Here is a 26,709-nt window from a genome sequence, read left to right as displayed (position 1 = left end):
GTGTGCTCATGATGCCTAGAGTGTGCACACTTTGAACCGTGCAACCTGTGGATTTGACCAATTTGGATTCTATTTTTGCTTTAGGATAGGCCACGTTTTGACGTCGACATGGAGGTACGCAAGGGAACTGGATACTTTAGGAGAACATAGCCAAACATTCTATTTGAAATGTATTTAGAGGATAAGCCCCTTGAGATGCATCATCTGGTTTTCGAGAGGGTCCTCATCATCTCAGTTGATTTTGATGGTGAAATTGATGGCAAAAAAAGTGTGTGTGTGTGTGTGTGTGTGTGTGTGTGTGTGTGTGTGTGTGTGTGTGTGTGTGTGTGTGTGTGTGTGAGTTTCAGATGTGTAATCTGCGATGTTGGAGAGAACTGTGGGTTCTGCTGCATCTTATAGGTGAGTTGAACATATCCTCAACTTAGGGGTACAATTAACGATTATTTTCTTTGCCGTTATTTTATCGATTACTTTTCCAATTAGTCGAATAATCGAGAAGTGTTTTTTTTTTTACATATACCTCAACGATTTGAAACAAAACAATTGTAATTGATTTTGTGTAGTCGACTAAATTGAGTAGTCTGATTACCCACTTTAGCCCTAGTATTATTGATACTTTGTCGTACGGCTGTGCCGAGCAAAACAAATGAGGCGATGCATTAAGAGCTCGTATGTACATATATGCTCTTTGTGTTATTTTTGCCACTGTAGACCTATTTCAAACAGAACAATTGTGTTTTTGTGCACTGTGTGTGCATGTGCATGTGTGCGTGTGTGTGTGTGTGTGTGTGTGTGTGTGTGTGTGTGTGTGTGTGTGTGTGTGTGTGTGTGTGTGTGTGTGTGTGTGTGTGTGTGTGTGTGTGTGTGTGTGTAGCTTGTGTGGTGGCGGGCACGACGGGCAGATGCAGTCTGTTCGGGCGACACCACGTTCATACATTTGACGGTGTTTTGTACGAGTTTCCTGGGGACTGCAGCTACTTTTTGGCTGGAGACTGTCAGCACCACTCCTTTACTCTATTGGGTGAGACTACAGTATACACACATGTAGTTCAATTCATGAATGTCATAATGCCACAATAAGAGGGCAGTCATTTGCCCCAGTATACATCATCAGTCTTTGGACACAGCCCTTCATTTTACCCGTCATTTTGTCAGCCATAATTACAGTGCGTGCTTGCTGTCTGCATTATGAAGTTCACTATGGTAAATACTGTATTTATATCTGACTGTGTTTGTCTCTCTGTGTCTGACGGTTTCTCTGTCTGTCTATCCACTATCCATCAGTGTCTGTGAGTTCACATATGTGTCTGTAACTGTCAGTCTGTGTCTGTATCCGTGTCTGTGAGTCTGTGTCTGTCTGTGTCTTACTGTATCTGTGTCAGGCTGTATGCCTGTATCTGTGATGTGTCTGTCTGACTGTGTGTGCTGTATGTTTGCAGGTGACTTTGCCCATGGGAGGAGGAGCGGTGTCACTCTGTTTCTGAGGGACGTCTTTGAGCTGCACCTGTCTGTGGACGGACGTCTCTCACAAGGAGGAAAGAGGTAGGCAGTAAAGTCTTCAGTGTTGACTCTGAGGGTGTACAGATGTAGCCAAAATGTTCCGCTTTCCCTTACATCTGTACACTCTCAGAGTTACAAATGGATACAGGAGGACTTTACTGTGTTCGATAGAACACAGGAACGTTATTGGATAAAATGCTGTGAAATCAGTGGATTAACTCATCCTTGTTGAGCAAAAAATGCCACACACAAGACACAACTCACTGGTGCAGGGGATTGGGAAATATAGGCTCTATGCACACACAACATTTTGGAAAGAACTTGGGCTCCTTCCCTACCGATGGTAGTAATGAAGGCTCTATACAATTCTGGTCAAACCGAGTCAGGGTGCTGATATTGTGGGTCCACTTGGTTCCACTTCCACTTGTACACTCTCAGAGTTATGAGATTAAAACGTTTGAGCACTAAATGGAACAGAGCCAACACATGTGAAGGAAGTAGGGAAGGGGCCCGTAAATTGGAAGAGTTATTCTGTTTCTGTGTGGCTATTCTAATGTTTGCGTCTGTCTGTGTGTAGGCTCTCCCTGCCCTATGCGTCTCACACCGTGTTTGCGGGCCAGGAGCTGGGCTTCTATAAACTGTGGAGCGAGGAGTTCGGCTTCACCGTTACCATCGACAACGCTGCCAACATCGCTGTGGCGCTGAGCGAACGCCATAACAACCGCACCTGTGGGCTGTGTGGCAACTTCAACTCTGTTCCCAACGATGATTATACTGCTCAAGAGGGTACTATATATTAAGGGGAGGGATATGTATACAAGTGTGTGACTCTGCTAGAGCCAGACCGATATATGGGTTTACTTTGGCTGATATAGGCCACTTACTGTATATATAGACTTCTTTGATGACATCGGTATCAGCAATTATAAATTAAAAATGTATCAATGGTCTAGGACTCTCCAAAATCGGGGTCGGCATCGGATCCCACAATCTGGCAATGGTTGGGCTCTGCATGAAGCCGTGTGAGTGTGCAGTGTTTGTGTGGGTGAGAGGGATGAAAAGAAAGTCTAAGTGCGTAAATGCGTAATTACTGGAATTTAGGAAACAATCTGAGTCACCAGCACTCACCAGCAGGAAGAGTTGCAACCCATAACAGGAAAAGATAACGAGGAGAAAGTAAGCAAGAGAAAGGTGGAAAGGTCGGGGTCACATTAAGAAAGTCAGTAATCTGTCAATTTGAGTTTGTTTTTGCCTGTGTACATTTTATTTCAGGTTTCCAGACAGAGGACAGTTATGACTTTGCAAATTCATGGGTGATGAAAGGAGCTGGTCAATCCTGTCGACGTGTCAGCCCTGCCAGCCAGACTTGTAACAGCACAAAAGACACCTCAGCGGTGAGAGGGCCAATCATTGTCTTGTGTGGGTGTGTAGTGTGTACTGTGTGTACTGTGCATGCGTGCTTGCGTGCGTGCGTGCGTGCATGATGTCTGCGTTGTTATGGTCAGCTCATCTATTAGATTAGTGTCTTGCTGTCATGTCATCCTACAGGTGATTCATGAAACATTGTACTGTACTTCAATGAAGAATCACAAATAATGACAAACATTGCCAGCAGGGAGGTCATTACTGTGTGGGGACATTTTCCAGGCTGGAAATCCTTCTATTAAAAACATGAGGTCTGAGCTGTATTTCCCTTTCAAACTGGGAAAGCTCACAGTGCCTCACATAGTGCCACACTGCGAGCTTGTACATCTGCTATTTTTGAAAATATTTAAAAAATATAAAACATATTTGGGGAAATTTGGAATAATTTGGAATTTTTAAAACAAATCTTCTCTTCTGGGGGTCGCAGTAGCTGACAAACAAAGTGTGACAATCATTCCCCTTTAGTCTCTGTCGTTTTGTAAGCGTTTATAATAAGGAGGCAAGAGACCCTGACACTCTCCTTGTCTGCATTGGTTCATTCTTCAGCCTATCAAAGGGCCTTCATCAACTAAACAAGGCTGCAATCTTAAATCCTGAGTGATAATTTAGCTCTGAGATTGGACAAATGTTGCATTTTCACAATCTTGGATTTACAAATAATTAAACACTAAGCATTTGACTCTATGTGTGTGTTTTAACAACAGGAAACTAATTCTTGATTGTAAATTGAATAATCCCTCTTTTGTAAAGTACACAGATGTCATGATAAAGGTCACAAAGACATCCATTGTGATTTACTGAATCTCATAGTATTTCAGCTGTTTCTGTGTCCACAGAGGCTAGCTTGTGCCCATGTAAACTATTTATTTATTTATTTATTTATTTAATTTGGCATAGACACTGTGATTGTAGTTGTGTTTCTTGTTTTTATCTGCTTCCACAAATACTGCAGCTGTCTCAAGGCTGGTAAGTCCCTTGTGTATGTGGTTCCTCATTTGTGATTCTATATTGATTCACACATTCGCAATGTTTGTGTGAACCCTACACTATATCACTGGGCATCGATGGCGGTAAAACTCCAATAAGTTTGTAAAAGGCCACTGGACCCATCACAATGATGAATGTACACAATACTCCAATAAGTTTGTAAAAGGCCACTGGACCCATCACAATGATGAATGTTAACAATACATTTATATATATACAATACGATATATCTCCAAGAGTCCGACTGTGTGAGAATTGATTTGTACTGAGGAGAATAGATTCCTGTCAACTTTCAGGCACTATGGGAGTGATGAAATAATAGCAATAACAATGTTATGAAAGTGGCATTCAATTATATTTCTTCTAAACAATTATGAATTTATCTGTGTGAATGTATGGTGTGTGTTCAGGAGCTGACCAGCTGTGGTGTCCTGCGGACCTCCAGTGCGTTTCTGCACTGTGCCCACCTGGTCTCTCCCGAGGCCTTCCAGGCTCTGTGTGAGGAAGAGCTGTGTCACTGTGGCCATGGGGCGGCGAAAGACTGCCACTGTGCCGTCCTATTGGAGTATGCACGGACATGTCACGCGCACGGGGCACTTCTAAAAGGCTGGCTGGAGGAGAGCCAGTGCTGTAAGTCAGACAATGTGTTGACCAGCCATTAAGGCCATGGGTCAAAATAATGCTTGTGGGTGCGTGCGTGCAGGCCTGCACGTGTGCCTGCGTGTGTGTGTGTGCGTAAGCTGGTGTGTGTGTATCTGTCTGTGTGTCCACGCACAATAAAATATATTAATTTATCTCTGAAGAGTGTGTACATTTGTTCACTCTTTAGAGTTTAATGAACTATGCAGCCCCCAAGTGTCTAACAGGGCTCCCGATTGAGACTGTTATCACTCGGGCCCAAATGCCCATGTGTGTCTATGCGTCTGTCCACAGCCCCCAAGTGTCCAATTGGGATGGAGTACAAGGAATGCAGCCAGTCATGCTCTACCACCTGCCAGAGTCTCAACATCCAGGAGGTGTGTAAGGAAGAATGTGTCGACGGCTGCACATGCCCCGGTAATACGCCCCTTTACACTGTTATTCTCCATCCGTTGTGTCCATGTCTGTTTCCTCGTCTCCAAACATGTCAAATAACAGTATATATGTGTCTGTGTGTCAGTGGGGAAGGTACTGGACGGAGACCACTGCGTGGAAGTGTCCCAGTGTTCCTGTGCGCACATGGGCAGACACTTTCCTCCAGGATCCTCCATCTCTCAGGACTGTAACTCCTGGTGAGTGAGAGAGCACACTCTTGTTTGTCACGCATGTATACTGTACGTAATCATTAGAGATGCACAATATTGAAATTTGACTCATATCGGTATTGATAATATGCAGGGTCAAACCGGCCGATACCAATATATTATTTATTATATTTATATTGAGCTCATTGCGGATTTTTTTTGTTTTCATTTTGAAAGCCATTAACGGTCACATTATTATTGTGTCAATATTGTTGAAATATCGGTCAATATGTGAAATATCAGTCAATATCGGCAAAACAATATTGGTGAAAAGATATCCGAATTATTTGGATATCGGTTCGATTGCATTTTGAATGAAATATCAGCCGATATTGATATGCTACTGATAATATTGTTCAACCAATCATTGATGCATAGTCTACAGTTCATAACACATTTTCAATAACTAACTAAGCAGAGTCTCTGTTATCTAAAAAGCATATGCCGCCACGGCTCATGGGAATGCACCAACGAAGGCTGCCCTGGTGAGTAGGATGTTTTCACTGACTCTGGATTGTTTCTCATTATTCAGTCATTTTGTTGGGACATTGTGGAATCAACCTACTCCATTTGTCTGTGTTGTAGGAGAGTGCTTGGTGATGGGTCAGTCTCACTTCAAGACGTTCGATAACAAGTTCTTCACCTTCACCGGCCAGTGTCAGTACCTGCTGGCCAGAGACTGCACTAATGGGCAGTTTTCTGTCATCATTGAGACTGTACAGGTATTGCCTGCATGTATGCCGACATACAGTTATAATGCAGATGCACACTGCACAGTACCGTTCGTGTCTCTCTATCTGTGTTTTCACAAGAGTAACTATCAATACGATCGGGATTTCACAGTGCAATGCCTTGTTTGTACTGTGCTTCAGTGTGCAGATGACCGGGATGCGGTGTGCACCCGCTCAGTGACTCTCACCCTGCCCTCACTGGACAACATGACAGTGAAGCTGAAGCATGGAGGCATGGTCTCTGTCAACGGCATCAACATCCAGACCCCCATGCTACATGGTAATGTCATAGGAACATCCAGACCCCCATACTAATGTCATAGGATTTAAGGCTGCAATACACCAGGCCAAAGACCCTATGCAAGGGAGGGTTGAGGGTTATTGATACTTTCAGCTGTAGTCACAGAAGTAGCCGGGAGCCAGCTTCAAAAACGGAATCGGCGAGTTCGAGCCAATCAGTGTTCAGCTGACTATTCATGTAGTAGGAGAACGGGCACAGGGAGGACATACAAGAGAAATATAAATACAGTGGCCTTTCCATAGTGCATTTTTTAAAACTTACAACAGCACTAAATGAGGGATCTTGTGAATGTTTCCCAAGTTGCATTGGGATTAGTACATTGGTCTGTCTTTCTTCCATGTGTGCAATTTGATTTACAGGTAATCTACACATTCAGAGTTCAGTCCAGTCGTCCGTGAATGTGAAGTTTGGAAGTGACCTTCGTCTGGACTGGGATGGACGGGGTCGAGCGCTCTTAAAGGTAGTTTACATTTTACATTGTCGGAAATTATGTTTGACGCATGAAACCTTGGTAACCTTAAAATGTTGTCGTCTTCTCCAGCTGGGACCAACATGGGCAGGGCAGACCTGTGGTCTCTGTGGTAACTACAATGGTAACCAAGGCGATGACTTCCTCTCCGCTGGACTGGTCGAGGCCCAGCCTCATTCTTTCGGCCAGTCCTGGAGGATCAACGGAGACTGTGAATCCACCCACAGACCTGAGGCTGACCCATGTGCACTCAATCCCAAGAGAGGTACTGACACACATATATACATTACACATGCATGCATGCACAGCACACAGTGCAACACTCTGTTATAGCATATTCTGCTGTGGCAGAAGAGGCTGAAAAACAGCCAAAAAGACACTCAGATGCATATAAGCCAAGGGTGCCGGATCAAAAACAGCAATAGATCAAGAATAAAAAGAGTCCGAACACCATTTTCAGCTCCCAGATACAGATATGTCTTTACTCTTAAATGGTAACGTTTTGAGCCAAAGCTGTTCCTCAGACCTTAATACAATGTGTAGAGTAGACAATACATTTTTTGTGTGACCTGTGGCCCATTCATCATTTTACATTGACAATAGTCCTTAATATATGTCCATCATATTGAATACATCATCAACAGAATAACATACAAAACACATTCTTGTTTCCCCCATTTAGTAGGCTTTGCAAACTTGATTAATTCACCACATTCACCACTATGTCGAAACGTAACCATTATCCTAGTAATAACCTCATATACGGATTCATGCTTATGTCTTTGCAGACGCATTGCCCTTGTAATGTATCATTGTCCACGCACATCATCAACACCCATCCTGACCTTGTACCACATCATTGTATCCTCGTCATTCTTTAGTGCGTTTTGCGGAGGAGGCGTGTTCGGTGATATTGTCAGACGCATTCAGCCCGTGCCACTTCCTGGTGAACCCGGCACCTTTCCAGAGCTTCTGCCGCTACGACGCGTGTGCCTGCGTGGACGGCGAGGAGTGCGTCTGCTCTGCTCTGTCGGCCTACGCCGCCGCCTGCTCCGCCAGAGGAGTCCTGCTCAACTGGAGGTCCCCCTCGCTCTGTGGTAAACCCATCAAAGCACACACATAGACAGAATGAGATCAGTCACATCATGTGCTCGTGGAAAGATGTGTGCATGTGAATGTGAAGTGTGAACACACACACACACACACAAACACACACACATACACACACGCGCGTGCGCACCATGGTCCCCCACCATTTTAGTGGATGAGATCGAAAATCTTAAAACGTGAATAACTCTTGATTTAAATCAATCCGTCCAATTCTAACCAAAGATTATGTTTTTGACGGCCCATTGCAGTCCCGTCGCTAGTCACGTTAGAAGTAATCATACCTCCCATTATATGCATTTGGAAAATAAAGTTTATTCTATTCTATTCTATTCCACCACTAACGGCAGAAATGAAATGCACTGGCGGCCAGGTGTACGAGGCCTGCGGCAGTGTGTGTGACCGGACGTGTGGCTCTCTGTCCGGGGCGGAAGCGGGCTGCCTCGGGAAGAGGGAGAAGGAGAAGGTGTGTGAGGAGGGCTGTTTCTGCCCCGTTGGACAGTACCTGAGTGACTCTGGAGAGTGTGTGACCGCTGACCGCTGCACCTGCCTGCATGACGGACAGCTCTACCAGCCCAGTGATGTCTACGCAGACCACAGCAGCATCTGGTCAGTGTGTGTGTGTGTGTGTGTGTGTGTGTGTGTGTGTGTGTGTGTGTGTGTGTGTGTGTGTGTGTGTGTGTGTGTGTGTGTGTGTGTATGTGCACGCGTGATGTTTGTTGATGTGTGCGTATGTGCATGTGTGTGTGAAACATATGTCATGAGACTGGTAACTTAACTCATAAACCTCATAAAAGTGGAAAAAGAGGCATTCAACATAAAAACATGCAAGACTGGCTCAGATGCAATTTCTCATGTTTATTTGAGAATTTAAATCTTTTTATACGTGTATAATTTAGAATGAAATACACATTTGTTTGGGCATCCATAATGAAAAAGTCTTTTTAAGCTTAAAACAAAATGTCCGATCTCACATTCCAAAATGGCTGTTTTTACGTAGTCTGTCCACAGACATTCCATGACAATACACTACTGTTTGTCATCATCATTGTCCAAACTGTACACTAATATGAAATATTTCTCCCTGTGTAGAATCAGTTGCTGGATTGTACACAGTTCATAACAACCATAAATGAACTTACTAGTATAGTTCATATACAGTACATATTGTATATTAATAATGAAAGCATAATCACCATGTATTATTTATGTTAGTGCTTTTTGAGGGGCACTATCCCCTCCAATGCATGGCTTTTGAAAATTACGTCATATGGCAGCCAAGTCTATGGACTTTTTAATGTTTGTTTAGGCGTAATGCGTAAATCGAATGGCAGCCAAGACTTTGGACTTTTAATGGTGTGTTTGTGTGTAGCTACTGTGAGAATGGTGCCATGCGCTGTAGTGCCAGTGCCACTGGAGATATGATGTCTGACTTCTTCTATGACGATGCAGTCATCGCACCATCCAGAGGTACCGTATGTTTGCTGAGATACATTATGTCTCTGTTATATAATGTAATACTGTATACTATAGTATAGTGGATATCTGGTAAATGTGTCAGTAATCTTCACTAATTTGTCATATCTCTGACCTAAATGGTACATGCTCTACATGTAAATTACTGCTGCAATCCATAACAAGAAGAAATGCAAGAAGCTCTGATCTAAACAAAGTACAAAAAGTACAAAAGCAATAACATTCCAAAATTACATGCAGTCATGAAAGCTGTTACATCAACTTTTTAAAATGTACTTAACATATTAGTGTTCACACTCATTAACTGTCCTATCCGGGATTTGAACCCAGGTCTCCCACACAAGAGAGCAATTTTTGCCACTCTTCTATCTGAACTTAGCATCCGTTTTTCTGTGTACACGTATTGTTCTTCCACAGATCGGCGGTCAGCCCCCTGTCCCCCACCACTGACACGGGTGGAGTGTAAGGCAGGAGAGAAGGGCTTGGAGTGCGCTAGAACCTGCCAGAACTTGGACCTACCCTGCCTCAGTCAGGCCTGCATTCCCGGTTGCCTCTGTCCCCTTGGCACTGTAATACCTCATTTATTTCATGCAATATAAATAACTTATTTTCAAAATCATATATTTATTACTATGTAAGGATACAAAAATAATAAAACACACACACACACACACACACACACACACACACACACACACACACACACACGGAGGGAGTCCTTTGTCGCTGCACTAGCGACTCCTGTAGCTTGGTCAAGGGTCACCTGGTTACTGTAGAAGGTGAGGTGAGGAATATATGGTGTTTTGATGCATGCGATACAGTGTGCTCCCAGTGAAGCGCCCCACTGTCAGGTGAAAAGAAGTGCAAGCAATTCCATGTGTATCGGAGGAGGTTTCAATACCATACCTAGGAGTACAAACCAGTCAGAAGACAAAAACCTAGGGGCATAATGACTATAATGAAAACATTTTGAAGGGGAAAGGAGAAAAGAAAGTGTGTGTATCAGAGGTCATGCAAGTTTACGTTTGGCTGTGTGCCAGAGACCTCTCGTTCCCTGAATGATCGCATGATTGATTTCAGGTGCGCCACCGGAGGGAGTGCATCAAGCCCGAACAGTGTCCCTGTTACCATAACAACCGGCCCTATGCTGCAGGACAGAGCATCTCGATGGATTGCAACACCTGGTAAAAAAGGATAGCCTGCCCTGAATGCATTCTAAACTGATTATGATATATATCTGCATGTGTCACCGTGTGTGTGCGCTTAACAATGCTCTCCCCTGTGCAGTGTGTGTGAGAACAGGAAGTGGGTCTGCACGGAGAAGGTGTGTGACGGAGTGTGTCGCACGGTCGGAGAAGGACACTACATCACATTTGACGGACTCAAATACTCTTTTCCTGGCCTCTGCCAGTATGTCCTGGTGCAGGTAAGAGACAGATGGATCCCAGTGAACTATGTGGATTAGGGTTGTCCCGGTCTGATCACGTGATCGGAAGTCGGGGCCGATCACGTCACTTTCAAATGATCGGAATCGGATAGGGAGCAAAAAAACGTGATCAGGACATCCCTATAGTAATAATAGTATCAATATTATATCCATATCATGATATTAGACTGGATACTGTCTGTGATTTTGAATATTGTACTATTGTGATATGGCATAAGTGTTCTATAAAAATATAAATATCGGAAAAACAAAATCGGTATCGACAGATACTCTGAATCAAATGATCAGAATCGAATTTGGAGCATAAAAACGTGATCAGGACATCCCTAATGTGGATTGTGTAACACACGTGACTTGGAAGTCAATAACATTGAATCTCTCTTTTCCCCATCTCTTTATGTTGTGCCCGCCTCTCCCTCTCAGGATATGTGCAACGGAGAGGACGGTGGTTCCTTCAGAGTGTTGGTGGAGAACGAGGCCTGTGGCATTGTGGGACATCGTTGTGCCAAAGCACTGACAGTCTTCTACAAGGGAGGGCTGATTACTATGCAGCACGGAGAGGTACTGTAACCCATGCACGCACGCACACGCGCGTGCCCACACACCCACACACTGGGGCATTAAGCAACTAGTCACTAGTTTACTATAGTCGACTAGTAAATCCACTAGTCGACCTTGTTGGTACTGGTTGACTAGTTATTTTTTATTTTTTCCCGATTTTGTAGGCCTCAAGATCAGGTAGATTATAGTTATAGTCAAAATGTACAAATCTTTATTTCATTTTTTTTACATAATAGGTAGTTAAAGTCGACTAGTAAACTAGGCAACTAGTCAACTAGTAAAAATTACTAGAAGTGAAGGCCCTAAACCACACACACACACACACACACACACACACACACACATACACACACACACACACACACACACACACACACACACACACACACACACACACACACACACACACACACACACACACACACACACACACACGCACACATGAAGAAGATGTCTTTCCGTGTGCCTGTAGGTGAGGATGAGGAGACCAGTACTACAGGGCACGGAGGTGGAGATCATTCGCTCTGGCCAGTTCTATGTTATACTGCTGGGGAAAGACATTTCCATCAGCTGGGACCAGGGAACCCGACTGTTGGTCCACATCTCAGCCGAATACAGGGTAATCATCATGGCTCACAACAGGGATTCTCTCTCAACGATTTTAATTTCAAGGACCCCCAGTTATGACATGCATTTGTCCACGGACCCCCATTTGATAAAACATTTAGAATCTCTGGGACCCCGGTCAACACTGTGTTTATTTCACTTTGTCAGAGTTAAATATTCCTGCTCATGAGTCATAGCAGGTAAGCATATCTAATAAATAGAGAAGTTAAATGTATTTGGCATACCAAAAATGCTTCTACCGAATCATATGTACTTCAGTTGGGCATCACTTAAAGTAGTTTTGGTGTGTGGTACTGTCAGTAGCGCCATAAGCCAGCATTGTCACATCATTGTTTTATAGGCAAACTAGAAAAAGTGCCCTTCTGGGCACAGGTCTCCACCAGGAGGATAGGAGCGTGTGTGATGTTTGGCAAAATGTTTAGGAGTAATATAATCATGTTTTGTGTGTGTGTGTGTGTGTGTGTGTGTGTGTGTGTGTGTGTGTCACGGCTTGGCCTGTTGTAGCGCCACCATGAGGCTGATTTGAAAACTGTCAAGTGGCATTTCTTCCTCAGCCTAGTGGGAATATGCATGCACAGTTTCACCGCAATCGGACGCTGCGTTGAGTAGTTGTGGCGATTTGTACAAAACAGATACAAAGCGGGCTACTCCTGAAAAGTTTAGACGCCAATCGTAGGCAATGAATGTGGATTATGAGAAATCAAACAAACCCGTCTTGATCACATGACTATGGAGAGCATGTGTACCGATTTGCGTGAAATTTGGATAACATCTGAAGGAGTAATATTAGAAAATGTGTTTTACATTATGTCGGCCTCCTGGTGGCGCTATAAAGAGCAGATGTTAAAAATTCCAGGCAAAGGTTTTTCCTTGGCCTCTAGGGAGTTGGCATACAAAGTTATCCACAAATCCGTGCAGTTGGAGGTAAAAACACTTTTCGGCCAGTTATAGCGTCACCATGAGGCTGAGAATTGAAAATGTTCACATGGCATTTCTTCCTCGGCCTGGTGGGAATGTGCGTGCGCAATTTCGCGGAAATCACACGATGTGTTCATGATTTGCAGCATTTTGTTTGAAACTGAGCACTCCTGCGAACTTTGGAAGCCAATCTTAGCCAATCAGGATGGAGTCTGAGAAATCTGAAAGACCCGTTTCGTTGAATGGCTCTAGAGAGACTGTGTACCAATTTGCGTGATGTTTGGACAAAATCTGTAGGTGTACTGTCCAAAAACTTGTTTTGCACAAAGCGGCCTCCTGGTGGCGCTATAACAGGCCGTTCTGGAAATCTGGGGGCAGAGGTTCATCGTTGGCATCCAGGGAGTGTGTGTGAAAAATGTGGCATCGACCGGGTTAACGGTGCCAGAGATTAGCTGTTCACAGACGAGTGCAAAACATACTCTCTCCCCATGCCTTCGGCCTGGTGGAGACAAAAAGGGGGTGAAATTAGTTTTTGTGCATGGTTCCCATCGTGTAATTTTTCTACGAAAAACAACGAAAGGGAAGAAGGAAGGGAAGGGGGATTGGGGGTAAGGAGGTCAAGGCAGGAAAAGAAAGAAAGTTTGAGGGCTTTTACCACAAAAAGTACAGGTAAAGGGTTGGATAGATAGATTGATAGATTTACAAGCTTTTGCTACAACCGGTACGAACAAAAGGTCTCTTAGCTTATTTACAAGCTTTTTCTACAAACTCTACAGCCAAAGGGCAGTATTATGCGTGTCTTAAGTACCAGGTCTTATTACTTAACTTAAGACCTGGAGGCGTGATCGATGCCATTTGGCTATTCTGAGTGGCCAAACAGCATTGACCACGCCTCCACGTCTTAAGTTAAGTAATAACGATCTTATCCATGTCTGCAGTTGTCTAGTGAGGTGTAGTGGGGTGTTGGTGACAGGCTGACAGCTAGTGATAGCCTATTACTTTTGGCAGCGAAAAAAACGCACCAGTGTGCAACCTTTAGGTACTCATCCAACACCACAGGTACTACTGTATACAAAACCACCACACGTCTTTTGTGTTCTTTACCTGTCACTGTGTGTAGGGGTGAGTGTGTGGTCTGTACTTACCTGTCACTGTGTGTAGGGGCGGGTGTGTGGTCTGTACTTACCTGTCACTGTGTGTATGGGCGGGTGTGCGGTCTGTTGTACTTACCTGTCACTGTGTGTAGGGGAGGGTGTGCGGTCTGCTGTACTTACCTGTCACTGTGTGTAGGGGCGGGTGTGTGGTCTGTACTTACCTGTCACTGTGTGTATGGGCGGGTGTGCGGTCTGTTGTACTTACCTGTCACTGTGTGTAGGGGAGGGTGTGTGGTCTGTACTTACCTGTCACTGTGTGTAGGGGTGAGTGTGTGGTCTGTACTTACCTGTCACTGTGTGTAGGGGAGGGTGTGTGGTCTGTACTTACCTGTCACTGTGTGTAGGGGTGAGTGTGTGGTCTGTACTTACCTGTCACTGTGTGTAGGGGTGAGTGTGCAGTCTGTACTTACCTGTCACTGTGTGTAGGGGCGAGTGTGTGGTCTGTACTTACCTGTCACTGTGTGTATGGGCGAGTGTGTGGTCTGTACTTACCTGTCACTGTGTGTAGGGGTGAGTGTGTGGTCTGTACTTACCTGTCACTATGTGTAGGGGTGAGTGTGTGGTCTGTACTTACCTGTCACTGTGTGTAGGGGCGAGTGTGTGGTCTGTACTTACCTGTCACTGTGTGTAGGGGTGAGTGTGTGGTCTGTACTTACCTGTCACTGTGTGTAGGGGCGAGTGTGTGGTCTGTACTTACCTGTCACTGTGTGTAGGGGTGAGTGTGTGGTCTGTACTTACCTGTCACTATGTGTAGGGGCGAGTGTGTGGTCTGTGTGGAAACTTCGATGGCAACATTAACAACGATTTGATGAGCAGCAACAACCAGTTGGAGGTGGATTCCGCCCACTTTGGAAACTCCTGGAAGGTCAAACCCAGCTGTGCCGATGTAACACAGGTAGGCTATACTCTACATGTTCATTAGCTTATTATTGCTTCTTATTACAACAGCATTGGTAGATTGAATAGATGCATTCCTACAACATTACCGGGGCTAAACATAATGACTACACAGAATAACAGGCTGATTGAGCGGTTATTGTATATTACTGTACGCTGATGCTATTTATTGAACCTGTGTGTGTGTGTGTGTGTGTGTGTGTGTGTGTGTGTGTGTGTGTGTGTGTGTGTGTGTGTGTGTGTGTGTGTGTAGCTGCCCACTCCATGCGGCGACAACATTGTGAAGTTGGTAACCGTTGAGCAGTCCTGTCGTGTTCTCACCAGTTCCCTCTTTATGGAATGCAACAGCCAGGTGAGTGTTAGTGTTACCTACTGAGAGACTTTACCAACCCACTGGTTTTGGCCATCCTGCATGCCGTTTTCTACTTATGTCCCTTCAGTGGTTTTGGGTGCCGGGTCTTGATAGTTGCAAAGGACAGATTGAAAGAGAAACCAGAGATACTGCAGTATTAAGTAACTCAGCATTGGCATAGACAGAATAACATAAAGCAGTTTCTCAACCAGTGCCCACACAGACCACTAGTGGTAATATGTCAACAATTGTATTTTATGTGTATACTCCACTGTTACGTTCTTAGCTTACGCATGTTTCATGATAACTACTTTTTATATATGTGATGTATGCCATGCTTTTTGTTATTGCTTAATGTAAGTCGCTCTGGATTAAGAGCGTCTGCTAAATGCCTAAATTGTAACACACAAGATCCGTTTGGGTCGCTTGGGTCTTCGTCAGTTAAGGTATGATACCTGACGAAGACCCAAACGGGTCAAAATGCCTTCCTTCACCAATATCCCTGTATCACAATGCTGTGGATGGCACATTTGCCAGTGATCCTAAATACGGTATGAACTGTAAATGGTAATATGTCTGTCTATAGGTGGACCCAGAGCCATATGTGGAGATGTGTGTGGAGGCAGCGTGCTCTTGTCCATCAGTAGGTGACTGTGTGTGCTTCTGTGATGTCATCGCAGCCTACGCTCAGGCCTGTTCAGAGGGGGGCGTGTCCATCCGTTGGCGATCCAATGATCTTTGTCGTGAGTGTCCGTCCAATATCATACAGCACAGCACAGGTCATTACTAGCTAATCGTTGCTGTCGGGTAGAAACCAATATTTAAACTTTTGTATGATTATGTTTCGTAAATGAATGCCCTACTACTTGATCATACTACAGCGTCAGATGAAAGCATCAAAAGTAGCAGATCCGCCATTGCAACACGTTTTGGACATGAGGTTTCCACCCGACAGAGACACTATCATCTACCATATTTCCACATACAATTTACAATTTACAATTTAGGCATTTAGCAGACGCTCTTATTCCAGACCGATTTACATTAAGCAAGAACAAAAAGCATGGGAATACATCACATATATAAAAAGCATTTATCAAGAAACATGCGTAAGCTAAGAACGTAACTAGAACATATCTATATATAATGACACTATACATATAAGCTATTCATATATATTATACTATGCTGTACTGTTATTGTGCTGTCTACATGACATGCTATAAGTCTGTTTCAAATGCACATAAATTCCCTGGGTTCATATTATTCAACATTTTATAATCCCAGGTAAAATGTCAAAATAACATACAGTAGTTGTGAAAAGTCCTTAGCGGTGCTTAACCACATTAACTCTTGGTGTCCCTATTTTGGGCATTTTTCCCCCTCCACACCAAATTAGCAGTTATTAGCATGTGGTGCTAATAACCGCTCCAACATGTGCCTTTGTGTGTTTGTGTGTCTATTAGTCGATAGTGTAGCAGCACGGTTACTGTGTGGTTACTGTGTCTATATATCATCATCATCGTACGATGATAAAAGGCACCCACTTTTTTTATATTACTCCTACAGATTTTGAATTCCGAACATTATGGCCCACAATAACTTACCTGGCCTGGCGGAGACCAATGCGGAGCACTTTTTCTAGTTATTTGTATTTATCATGTTGTCAATGTGGAAAATGAATGTAGAACAACAGGAAAGAGCCAATATAATGTACATTTGTATATTTCTCTTAGCTATGAGCTGTGATGAACTGAACCCCAGAGGCCCGGGTGTAGTAGGGGAGGAGTTGTGCCAGTGGAGATACAACACCTGCTCATCTGCCTGCCCACTCACCTGCCAGCACCCACAACCGCTACCCTGTCCACTCACCTGTGTGGATGGCTGCCATGCCTACTGTCCCCCAGGTAAGTACAATTGTCACTTGTACACTGCTGTAACACATTCCCACGCTGTGACAAGATACATGAGCATTGCGCCTGTCACAGACATGCGCATAGCAAGTTCAGTCAGGAAACCTCAGTGCAGTTGCTGCCGGCGTTAATTGGGCCGCCTCAGCATTGCATTCTCACTCACATGGTTCACTCAGCCAATCACACACTCACTCCATCTTCATACCGGCTATTTAAACTGGAAGGGTTTGCACTCCCCCTCCTGCTTGCTTGCTGCTGCTGATTCTGCTGCGCTGCCGTATGCTAATGTTTTGCTGCTCACCCTCCACCACCCCAGCTACCATCTGTCGTTTTGGATCTGCTGTTTAGGTACGGGGGATTCGGAGTCCCTATGGTTGGGACTGATGCGCTTGATCTGAGTACCTAAAAAGCAGATCCAATTCATCGTCAAACCATAATAAATATATTGCTCATTATATATTCAATAAATATATATTCCATCCGTTCTTGAGTTGTCCTGACTGAAATTATTATAAAACTATATTGATTCCAAGGGGGAAAAATCACACCCGTGTGAAGAGGTGAGGGGCGCTCTTATCATCATACATCATCATACAACATCTCATTCTGGTCAATCACAATTTGCGTCTTCACTTTTCTGCCCTATTATGCAAATAATTATAATAATAATATATTATTATACACAAATGAGTCAAAAGGCCAAATTCAGCCAATCCTCTTATTATCATACAACAGCCACAGGCGTAGCTTGTGTGTGTGTATACAAAGCTGGGCATAGGATGTCAAAAAACATCACAATGCTAATACACAGGGGCTACAATAAACAGGTACAGTCGCTATGTATTGCATCCTCAAGTAGTGCCTTTAAGTTTTTTAAATACTTTTGAAATGTAAGACTCTAGAGACCAATTTGTCCAGTTTCAGAGAGTCCTGGAATGATGACCATTAGCCACTAATATAAACTTAGAAAGATTAGAAACATTCAGTAGGTATACATATCTCAGCGAATGCTGCACAGCCTTGTATTTGAAGTATAATCATCTACCTCAATGACCAGGCCATATCTCTAGATGACCTCCATGACCAGGCCATATCTCTAGATGACCTCCATGACCAGGCCATATCTCTAGATGACCTCAATGACCAGGCCATATCTCTAGATGACCTCAATGACCAGGCCATATCTCTAGATGACCTCCATGACCAGGCCATATCTCTAGATGACCTCCATGACCAGGCCATATCTCTAGATGACCTCAATGACCAGGCCATATCTCTAGATGACCTCAATGACCAGGCCATATCTCTAGATGACCTCAATGACCAGGCCATATCTCTAGATGACCTCAATGACCAGGCCATATCTCTAGATGACCTCAATGACCAGGCCATATCTCTAGATGACCTCAATGACCAGGCCATATCTCTAGATGACCTCAATGACCAGGCCATATCTCTATATGAGTGGTTCTCAAAACTGCACGCTTGGACACCTGCTACTATTTTTGAATTGTTTTTTGAAAGATATTCTTTTGAAAATCTTATACATTTTTAAAATGTTTTCAAACATACATCTTCTCTTCTTCTGGGGATCCCTGATCTGAGAACCACTGATTCAGGGCATGATATGCACAGTTAAAAGTAAATAAGCACAACCTCTAATACACACGCTTTCTTTTCTCCTTTCACCCAAAAAAAATCTAGAATACAGTACACATGCCCATATAGCTAATGCTCATGAGTTAACCCCTCCTCTTCTGTTGCCTAGGCCAACTGTTGGATGAGGTGACCATGCATTGTGTAGACGTGTCCCAGTGCAAGGTCTGCATCCACGAAGGTCAGAGAATCTCCCACGGCAACAAGGTCATCCTCAACCATGATGACCCCCAGCACTGCAAGATATGGTAATTATGTACAATGTGGTTTGCTTTGTGAAATGTCGTGTTGTGGCTCCTCACAGTTAATAGCTGAGTGGTTAGTGAGCCCGCCTGGGAAGCCAGAGGCCCTGGTTGTCCCAGGTGCGATTCCAGGCCGAGCCAGCCAATGTGTCCAGTCTACATGTGTCCCTGAGCAAGACCCTGAACCCCTAATTGCTCCCTGAGTGCCCGGTAATAAATAATAATAATAAATAATAATAATAATAATAATAATAATAATTATAATAATAAAAAATAATAATAATAATAAAAAAAAATAATAATAATAATAATAATAATAATAATAAATAATAAGTGCCCGGTAGTCATAGGATGAGTAAATTCAGTACAGTATGTGCAAATATACAAAAAACACCCCAACGGGTGGGAACTATTTTATTCCATTCTATTCTTTTTTTTTTTTTTTTTTCACGATTTTGTAACCCATTTTTCACCCCTGTGTCAATTATCTAATGTGATCCTGGGCTCTACACACCCTCCGCCAACCTGGGGAGAGCAACGGACTTTAACTCATGCTTCCTTCATGCCTGAGTGTCCAAGTTGCTCCTTTTCACCTGACAGGGGGAAGTTTCCCTGGTTGGACGTAGCGCGTGGAAGGAACACGTTATTCCAACCAGTTCCTTTCCCCTCCATCAGGCGCCCCGGCTGGCCAGGGGGAGGCAGTTTAGAGACCAGGATTACTGCATGTTTTTTGTGAGGGTACCTACCCTAGGATTCCATTCTATTCTAATGTCTGTCTGTGCTTGCTGCAGTCACTGTGAGAACAACACGCTGAACTGCGAGGTTTGTCCTCCCGCTTCACACCTCCCTGGTGTGTTCACCACCACCCCTACTACCACTGCGCCCCTCTTCACCATACCCTACGAGACCACAGTTATGCCCCCTGGCACGTGCGACCGCGCCATAGACCTGGCCTTCCTCCTGGACGGCTCCGAGGCGCTGTCCGAGGACGACTTCGAGGCCATGAAGCTCTTCATCCTGGGCGTGGTGGAGCGCTTCCGCATGGGCTCGGCTCACACGCGAGCCACTGTCCTGCTGTTCCACTCAGGAGTCAAGACCTATGACCTGCAGGTAGACACCAACACATACTGAGGGACCTTAATGCCGTCGCACAGATTCCTGTACAGCCGGGCAGCACGGCCCGCATTAAACATTGTGCGAAATCCTGCATTATTGACTCAATTTACCATAGATATTGGCTTTGTGTTGCTGACCCTTCTAAAATGAGTGTCACAGGACCTCTCTCTCTCTCTCTCTCTCCTTCCCTCCCTTCCGCTCTCTCTCTTTGTCTCTCCCTCCTTCCTGCCTGCAGGTTCAGAAGTGGCTGTTTAAGAAGACCGTAAATGATCTGCATTACACAGGCGGAGCGGCAGCCTTCTTGGACGAGGCCGTCAAATACCTGGCCATCAACATCTACGATAAGAACAAGCGCGAGAATGCGGACCGTGTGGCCATCATACTGACGGCCAGTGCCAACCCGCGGCCCATCCGCAGCACAGCCAAGATGCTCAAGAAGAAGAGCATCATCACGCTGACGGTGGCGCTGGGCCCCGGCGTCAACATGGCGCAGATCAACGACATCACCAAGGCCAACCCGGAGAACAGGGCCTACGTGCTGAGCAGCACGAGGGAGCTGCCGGACCGTCTGGTAGAGGTGACGGACTACCTCTGCACGCTGGGGCCAAACGTTGGAGGGTCCAAGACAACCACCACCTTGCCGCCCACCAGCACAACGCCCACCACCGCCTCCACTACGTCTTCTACTGTTACTTCTTTTGATACTATTACCACATCTTCTACTACTATAATTACGCCTACTACTAGGAACTCCCACCCCGGTCCGTCGGTGCCCGTCGACGTGACCTTCATCGTGGAGGGCTCCGACGCGGTCGGAGAGGCCAGCTTCAACAAGTCCCTCCTCTTCCTGGAGGAGGTGATCTCGGAGCTGACGGAGAAGCAGGAGCTGGTACGCATCACCGTGGTCCAGTACTCAGTGACCGTCACCGTGGAGATCAGGCGGTGGGAGGTGAGGCGACAGAGGCAGGTGCTGCGCGAGCGTCTCTGGCAGATTCGCTGGCGGGGCGGGAACAAGACCAACACGGGCGCCGCCATCGAAACCGTCCTGGAGGAATCTAAGCCGTCTCCCTCGGGCCCTTCCCCTCCCCAGCTGGTCTTCCTGGTGACGGAGAACCCGGCCACCGACACTGTGGTCCGCCCGCCATCCGTGAGCAACCGGACGCACGTCTACACCATCGGGGTCGGGACGAAGGTCCGCGAGGAGGACTTGCTGGTGTTCAGTTACCCCGAGAGGCCCATAATGGTGGACGACTACAGCAATTCGACCTACGTCGTCCACAAGATCGTTAACATCACGCGCAACACCCTAATACCAGTCATCCCTGAGCTTCCCCCGGTGACCACCACCCTTCCCCCGGTGACCACCACCCTGCCACTGACAGGTAAAACACTACACGCTCTCTGAGCTTCCCCCGGTGACCACCACCCTTCCCCCGGTGACCACCACCTTGCCACCGACAGGTAAAACACTACACGCTTATTATTATTAATACCGGTCGTCCCTGAGCTTCCCCCGGTGACCACCACCCTGCCACCGACAGGTAAAACACTACACGCTCTCTGAGCTTCCCCCGGTGACCACCACCCTGCCACCGACAGGTAAAACACTACACGCTTATTATTATTGATTTATTTTTGATATTGTGTTTATTCATAGTGCAAGCATGACAGCTTTTGAGCTGCCTAACAGACAAACACAAAACCCAGTGTTCAAAACAGTGGTCTGAAATTGTCAAAAAATTTAAAGAAATTAGGCAATAGGCAATCGTATTTTTTAGTTAATTATAGATTATATAGCCGCTATATAATCTATAATTAACTAAAAAATACGATTGGCTATTGAAGATTATAAGTGTAGTAGTGGAAAGAAGGAGTAGTAGAGAGAAGAAGAGGAAGCAAAGAAAGGAGAAGCACAAAAAGAGAAAAGAAAGAGAGAGATAGGAGGGGTGAAAGGAAGAGGGAATGGACTCAACGCATCACGTTCAAACACTATAAATTCATATTTACTACCAAACTACACCGGTGGCGGTATGTGGTATAGGTATGGTTGTAAAGTAATCCATGTGTGTAACTAGTGTAACTAACTGGATAGTTCTTATTTTGATGCAAACACAAATCTTCACAGATAACACAGGTGCCAATCTGTTGTCAGTCCATGGCTGTTCATTTGTACATGTGTATTTGATCAGTGCCGTGTAAGAAGCCCCTGGATGTGCTGTTCCTGCTGAAAGCCGACGGACAGTTTGAAGACATGAAGACTTTTGTGGAACGATTCGTCAATGATGCAGACATAGGTATACCAGAGACCAACAATATTTGTATGACCACTATCGTCGCTGTCGGGTGAAAACCTTATACAGTATGTCCAAAAAAACAAACAAAAAAAGAAGCACTCTCACTGTAACTTTCACAATGTTTCGATTCAATTGTACGATGAAGTAGGGAGTTAATTTCTGCCCGTTTGTTTATGCCCAACATAAGGTGAGGATGCGTTGACGTTATACAGTGGTGGAAAAAGCACTACATTTTTTTACTTCAGTAAAAGTATCAATACTGCAATGTGTAAGTACAAAAGTATTGGCGTAAAAATGTACTTATATACTACTAAAAGTAAGAGTACTCATTATGCAGAATGTCCCATTTCAAACTTTCTAAATGTATAAAAATCTTTTGAAAATAGCAGATAAAGTAAATGTAGTTGTAGATTTTCAAATGGCCGAAATGTATATAGGGCTGAAGTGGTTACTGCATGACGTGCATGTTTTGTAATAATAATACAGATCTACAAAGTAACTATAGTTCAGTCAGATAACTCACCAATAGATTTAACCAATATATATTATAGAATGAGAATACAAGTGTGCATATAATATTAATTATATCTTGGCTACATTTTCTCCCTGCTCAGCACAATTAAACACCATCAGCAGGGAACACGGAGATAGATATACAGTAACAACCCCCCATGGGGAACAGAAATAGCAGAGCCCACCAGTGGTGCTGTGGTGGTGGGAGCAAACATTGCATAACAACAACCAGGAACCATATGCAGAAGGAAGGCAGGAAGAAGCAAGCTTGCAAATATTGTATACGGTCACATAGTAATGCAGCATATTAACGAGTATATGTATGCGTCCCTGAGCATAGCATGAAACCCCTTGAGTATATCTGACTGAACTAACTCTGAAAGTTACGTATCATTAGCTAAAGTTTTCAAATAATTCAAAGTACAATGTTTACCTCGGAGAAGTACTGAAAAATGGAAATGCTCGAGTAAAGTACTTACTGTAAGACTGTAAGTACAGTACTTAACTGAAGTAAATGTACTTTTTCCACCACTGACGTTATGTTACATGATGAATGCGAGTGGACTCCTTTGTGTGTGCACTGCAGGGCGGAACGCCACTCAGGTGGGCGTGGTTCAATATGGAATATGGAAGAGCACAGCGGAGGTGACCTGGAAGGATGAGCAGAGCAAGCCACACCTCCTCAAGCAGCTGGAAAACATGCACAGCACCACTACCAAAGCTGCCCCTGCACTAGGTAACATGTACAGCAACACTACCAAAGCTGCCCCTGCACTAGGTAACATGCACACTGCAGCACTACCAAAGCTGCCCCTGCACTAGGTAACATGCACACTGCAGCACTACCAAAGCTGCCCCTGCACTAGGTAACATGCACAGCACCACTACCAAAGCTGCCCCTGCACTAGGTAACATGCACAGCACCACTACCAAAGCTGCCCCTGCACTAGGTAACATGCACAGCACCACTACCAAAGCTGCCCCTGCACTAGGTAACATGTACAGCAACACTACCAAAGCTGCCCCTGCACTAGGTAACATGCACAGCAACACTACCAAAGCTGCCCCTGCACTAGGTAACATGCACAGCGCCACTACCAAAGCTGCCCCTGCACTAGGTAACATGCACAGCACCACTACCAAAGCTGCCCCTGCACTAGGTAACATGCACAGCACCACTACCAAAGCTGCCCCTGCACTAGGTAACATGCACAGCAACACTACCAAAGCTGCCCCTGCACTAGGTAACATGCACAGCACCACTACCAAAGCTGCCCCTGCACTAGGTAACATGCACAGCACCACTACCAAAGCTGCCCCTGCACTAGGTAACATGCACAGCACCACTACCAAAGCTGCCCCTGCACTAGGTAACATGCACAGCACCACTACCAAAGCTGCCCCTGCACTAGGTAACATGCACAGCAACACTACCAAAGCTGCCCCTGCACTAGGTAACATGCACAGCACCACTACCAAAGCTGCCCCTGCACTAGGTAACATGCACAGCACCACTACCAAAGCTGCCCCTGCACTAGGTAACATGCACAGCACCACTACCAAAGCTGCTCCTGCACTAGGTAACATGCACAGCACCACTACCAAAGCTGCCCCTGCACTAGGTAACATGCACAGCACCACTACCTAAGCTGCCCCTGCACTAGGTAACATGCACACAGCACCACTACCAAAGCTGCCCCTGCACTAGGTAACATGCACAGCACCACTACCTAAGCTGCCCCTGCACTAGGTAACATGCACACTGCACCACTACCAAAGCTGCCCCTGCACTAGGTAACATGCACAGCACCACTACCTAAGCTGCCCCTGCACTAGGTAACATGCACACTGCACCACTACCTAAGCTGCCCCTGCACTAGGTAACATGCACACAGCACCACTACCAAAGCTGCCCCTGCACTAGGTAACATGCACAGCACCACTACCAAAGCTGCCCCTGCACTAGGTAACATGCACAGCACCACTACCAAAGCTGCCCCTGCACTAGGTAACATGCACAGCACCACTACCAAAGCTGCCCCTGCACTAGGTAACATGCACAGCACCACTACCAAAGCTGCCCCTGCACTAGGTAACATGCACAGCACCACTACCAAAGCTGCTCCTGCACTAGGTAACATGCACAGCACCACTACCAAAGCTGCCCCTGCACTAGGTAACATGCACAGCACCTCTACCAAAGCTGCCCCTGCACTAGGTAACATGCACAGCACCACTACCAAAGCTGCCCCTGCACTAGGTAACATGCACAGCACCACTACCAAAGCTGCCCCTGCACTAGGTAACATGCACAGCACCACTACCAAAGCTGCCCCTGCACTAGGTAACATGCACAGCACCACTACCAAAGCTGCTCCTGCACTAGGTAACATGCACAGCACCACTACCAAAGCTGCCCCTGCACTAGGTAACATGCACAGCACCACTACCAAAGCTGCCCCTGCACTAGGTAACATGCACAGCACCACTACCAAAGCTGCCCCTGCACTAGGTAACATGCACAGCACCACTACCAAAGCTGCCCCTGCACTAGGTAACATGCACAGCACCACTACCAAAGCTGCTCCTGCACTAGGTAACATGCACAGCACCACTACCAAAGCTGCCCCTGCACTAGGTAACATGCACAGCACCTCTACCAAAGCTGCCCCTGCACTAGGTAACATGCACAGCACCTCTACCAAAGCTGCCCCTGCACTAGGTAACATGCACAGCACCACTACCAAAGCTGCTCCTGCACTAGGTAACATGCACAGCACCACTACCAAAGCTGCCCCTGCACTAGGTAACATGCACAGCACCACTACCAAAGCTGCTCCTGCACTAGGTAACATGCACACTGCAGCACTACCAAAGCTGCCCCTGCATGCAAACAAACAATGGATTATGTACTATTCACTATCACTGAAGAAATAGCGACTCTACAAGCTGACAGCGCATGGCGCGGTGTGAACTTGTAGATCAGCTTTTTTCCATCGAGATATTTAATGTAGCCCTTGGGAATCAATCAGTATAGGATTTAAGAGGTTATTGGTTAACACTGTGGCTCAGGAGGTAGAGGAGGTAGAGTCCAATGATCCATGGGTCGGCGGTTCGAATCTCGGCTCTACATGTCGAAGTGTCCTTAGGCAAGACACCCCACCTTGCCTCCAGTGGTTGCCACCATTGGTGTGTGAATGTGGGAAGTGAGGACGCTGGCGTTGACTGTTCGCCGCTTCACCTCCCAATGTATGAATGAATGGACCATTGTAAGCGCTTTGATTAAGCTCGTAGTCCATAGAAAAATGCAGTCCATTATTATTATTATCAACACATTTGCCCTTTTAATATCTTATCGGTCTTATCCCAACCTCACCGTTTGCCCCTCACTCTACTACAGAGCACTATTAGACATTATTTTGTTACTTCATTTCCCGATGCATCTCTCCTGTGAATTTCCTTGTGCTACAGTATGCAAATGTACAATACAAATGGCATCTGATTTGACATGTGCCCATGCAGGCTCTGCGCTGCGTTTTGCTGTTCAGACAGCCATCTCACCAAGCAGCGGTGGCCGCCCATGGGTGCCCAAGGCAGTGGTGATGCTGGTGACAGACAGGTCAACTGATTACGTCCAAGAAGCAGCGAATGAGGCGCTGATAGCGGGTAAGACCTTGCCAACCCCTTCAATAAGGAAGAATAGTTCTGAATATATATATATATACACACACACACACACA

At 45.4% G+C, this 26,709-nt stretch overlaps 1 protein-coding gene across 1 annotated transcript in view; it reads left to right on the top strand.

Annotated features, from left to right (window-relative positions):
* Positions 1-26,709, top strand: part of vwf (von Willebrand factor) — a 46,150-nt gene that overhangs the window by 17 nt on the left and 19,424 nt on the right. Inside the window, exons 1-32 of the mRNA XM_079501745.1 lie at positions 1-114; positions 348-399; positions 875-1,021; positions 1,440-1,542; positions 2,078-2,286; positions 2,773-2,894; positions 4,323-4,542; positions 4,846-4,968; positions 5,072-5,183; positions 5,634-5,680; positions 5,781-5,917; positions 6,068-6,206; positions 6,587-6,687; positions 6,769-6,961; positions 7,578-7,793; positions 8,154-8,412; positions 9,176-9,273; positions 9,697-9,848; positions 10,360-10,463; positions 10,567-10,705; positions 11,150-11,287; positions 11,760-11,906; positions 14,741-14,881; positions 15,137-15,235; positions 15,822-15,978; positions 16,972-17,142; positions 18,917-19,052; positions 19,838-20,156; positions 20,398-21,544; positions 22,352-22,456; positions 23,556-23,705; positions 26,492-26,635. The exon at positions 1-114 is cut by the window's left edge and continues 17 nt beyond it. Coding sequence (XP_079357871.1) covers positions 109-114; positions 348-399; positions 875-1,021; positions 1,440-1,542; positions 2,078-2,286; positions 2,773-2,894; positions 4,323-4,542; positions 4,846-4,968; positions 5,072-5,183; positions 5,634-5,680; positions 5,781-5,917; positions 6,068-6,206; positions 6,587-6,687; positions 6,769-6,961; positions 7,578-7,793; positions 8,154-8,412; positions 9,176-9,273; positions 9,697-9,848; positions 10,360-10,463; positions 10,567-10,705; positions 11,150-11,287; positions 11,760-11,906; positions 14,741-14,881; positions 15,137-15,235; positions 15,822-15,978; positions 16,972-17,142; positions 18,917-19,052; positions 19,838-20,156; positions 20,398-21,544; positions 22,352-22,456; positions 23,556-23,705; positions 26,492-26,635 — 5,533 coding nt within the window. The 5' untranslated portion in view covers positions 1-108. The remainder of the gene's footprint in view (positions 115-347; positions 400-874; positions 1,022-1,439; positions 1,543-2,077; positions 2,287-2,772; positions 2,895-4,322; positions 4,543-4,845; positions 4,969-5,071; positions 5,184-5,633; positions 5,681-5,780; positions 5,918-6,067; positions 6,207-6,586; positions 6,688-6,768; positions 6,962-7,577; positions 7,794-8,153; positions 8,413-9,175; positions 9,274-9,696; positions 9,849-10,359; positions 10,464-10,566; positions 10,706-11,149; positions 11,288-11,759; positions 11,907-14,740; positions 14,882-15,136; positions 15,236-15,821; positions 15,979-16,971; positions 17,143-18,916; positions 19,053-19,837; positions 20,157-20,397; positions 21,545-22,351; positions 22,457-23,555; positions 23,706-26,491; positions 26,636-26,709) is intronic.

The sequence above is a fragment of the Electrona antarctica genome (assembly GCF_951216825.1).
Source record: "Electrona antarctica genome assembly, chromosome: 5".
Lineage (NCBI taxonomy): Eukaryota > Metazoa > Chordata > Actinopteri > Myctophiformes > Myctophidae > Electrona > Electrona antarctica.
Note: the sequence above shows the minus strand (reverse complement) of the source record. Positions and strands in the feature narration are given on the sequence as shown.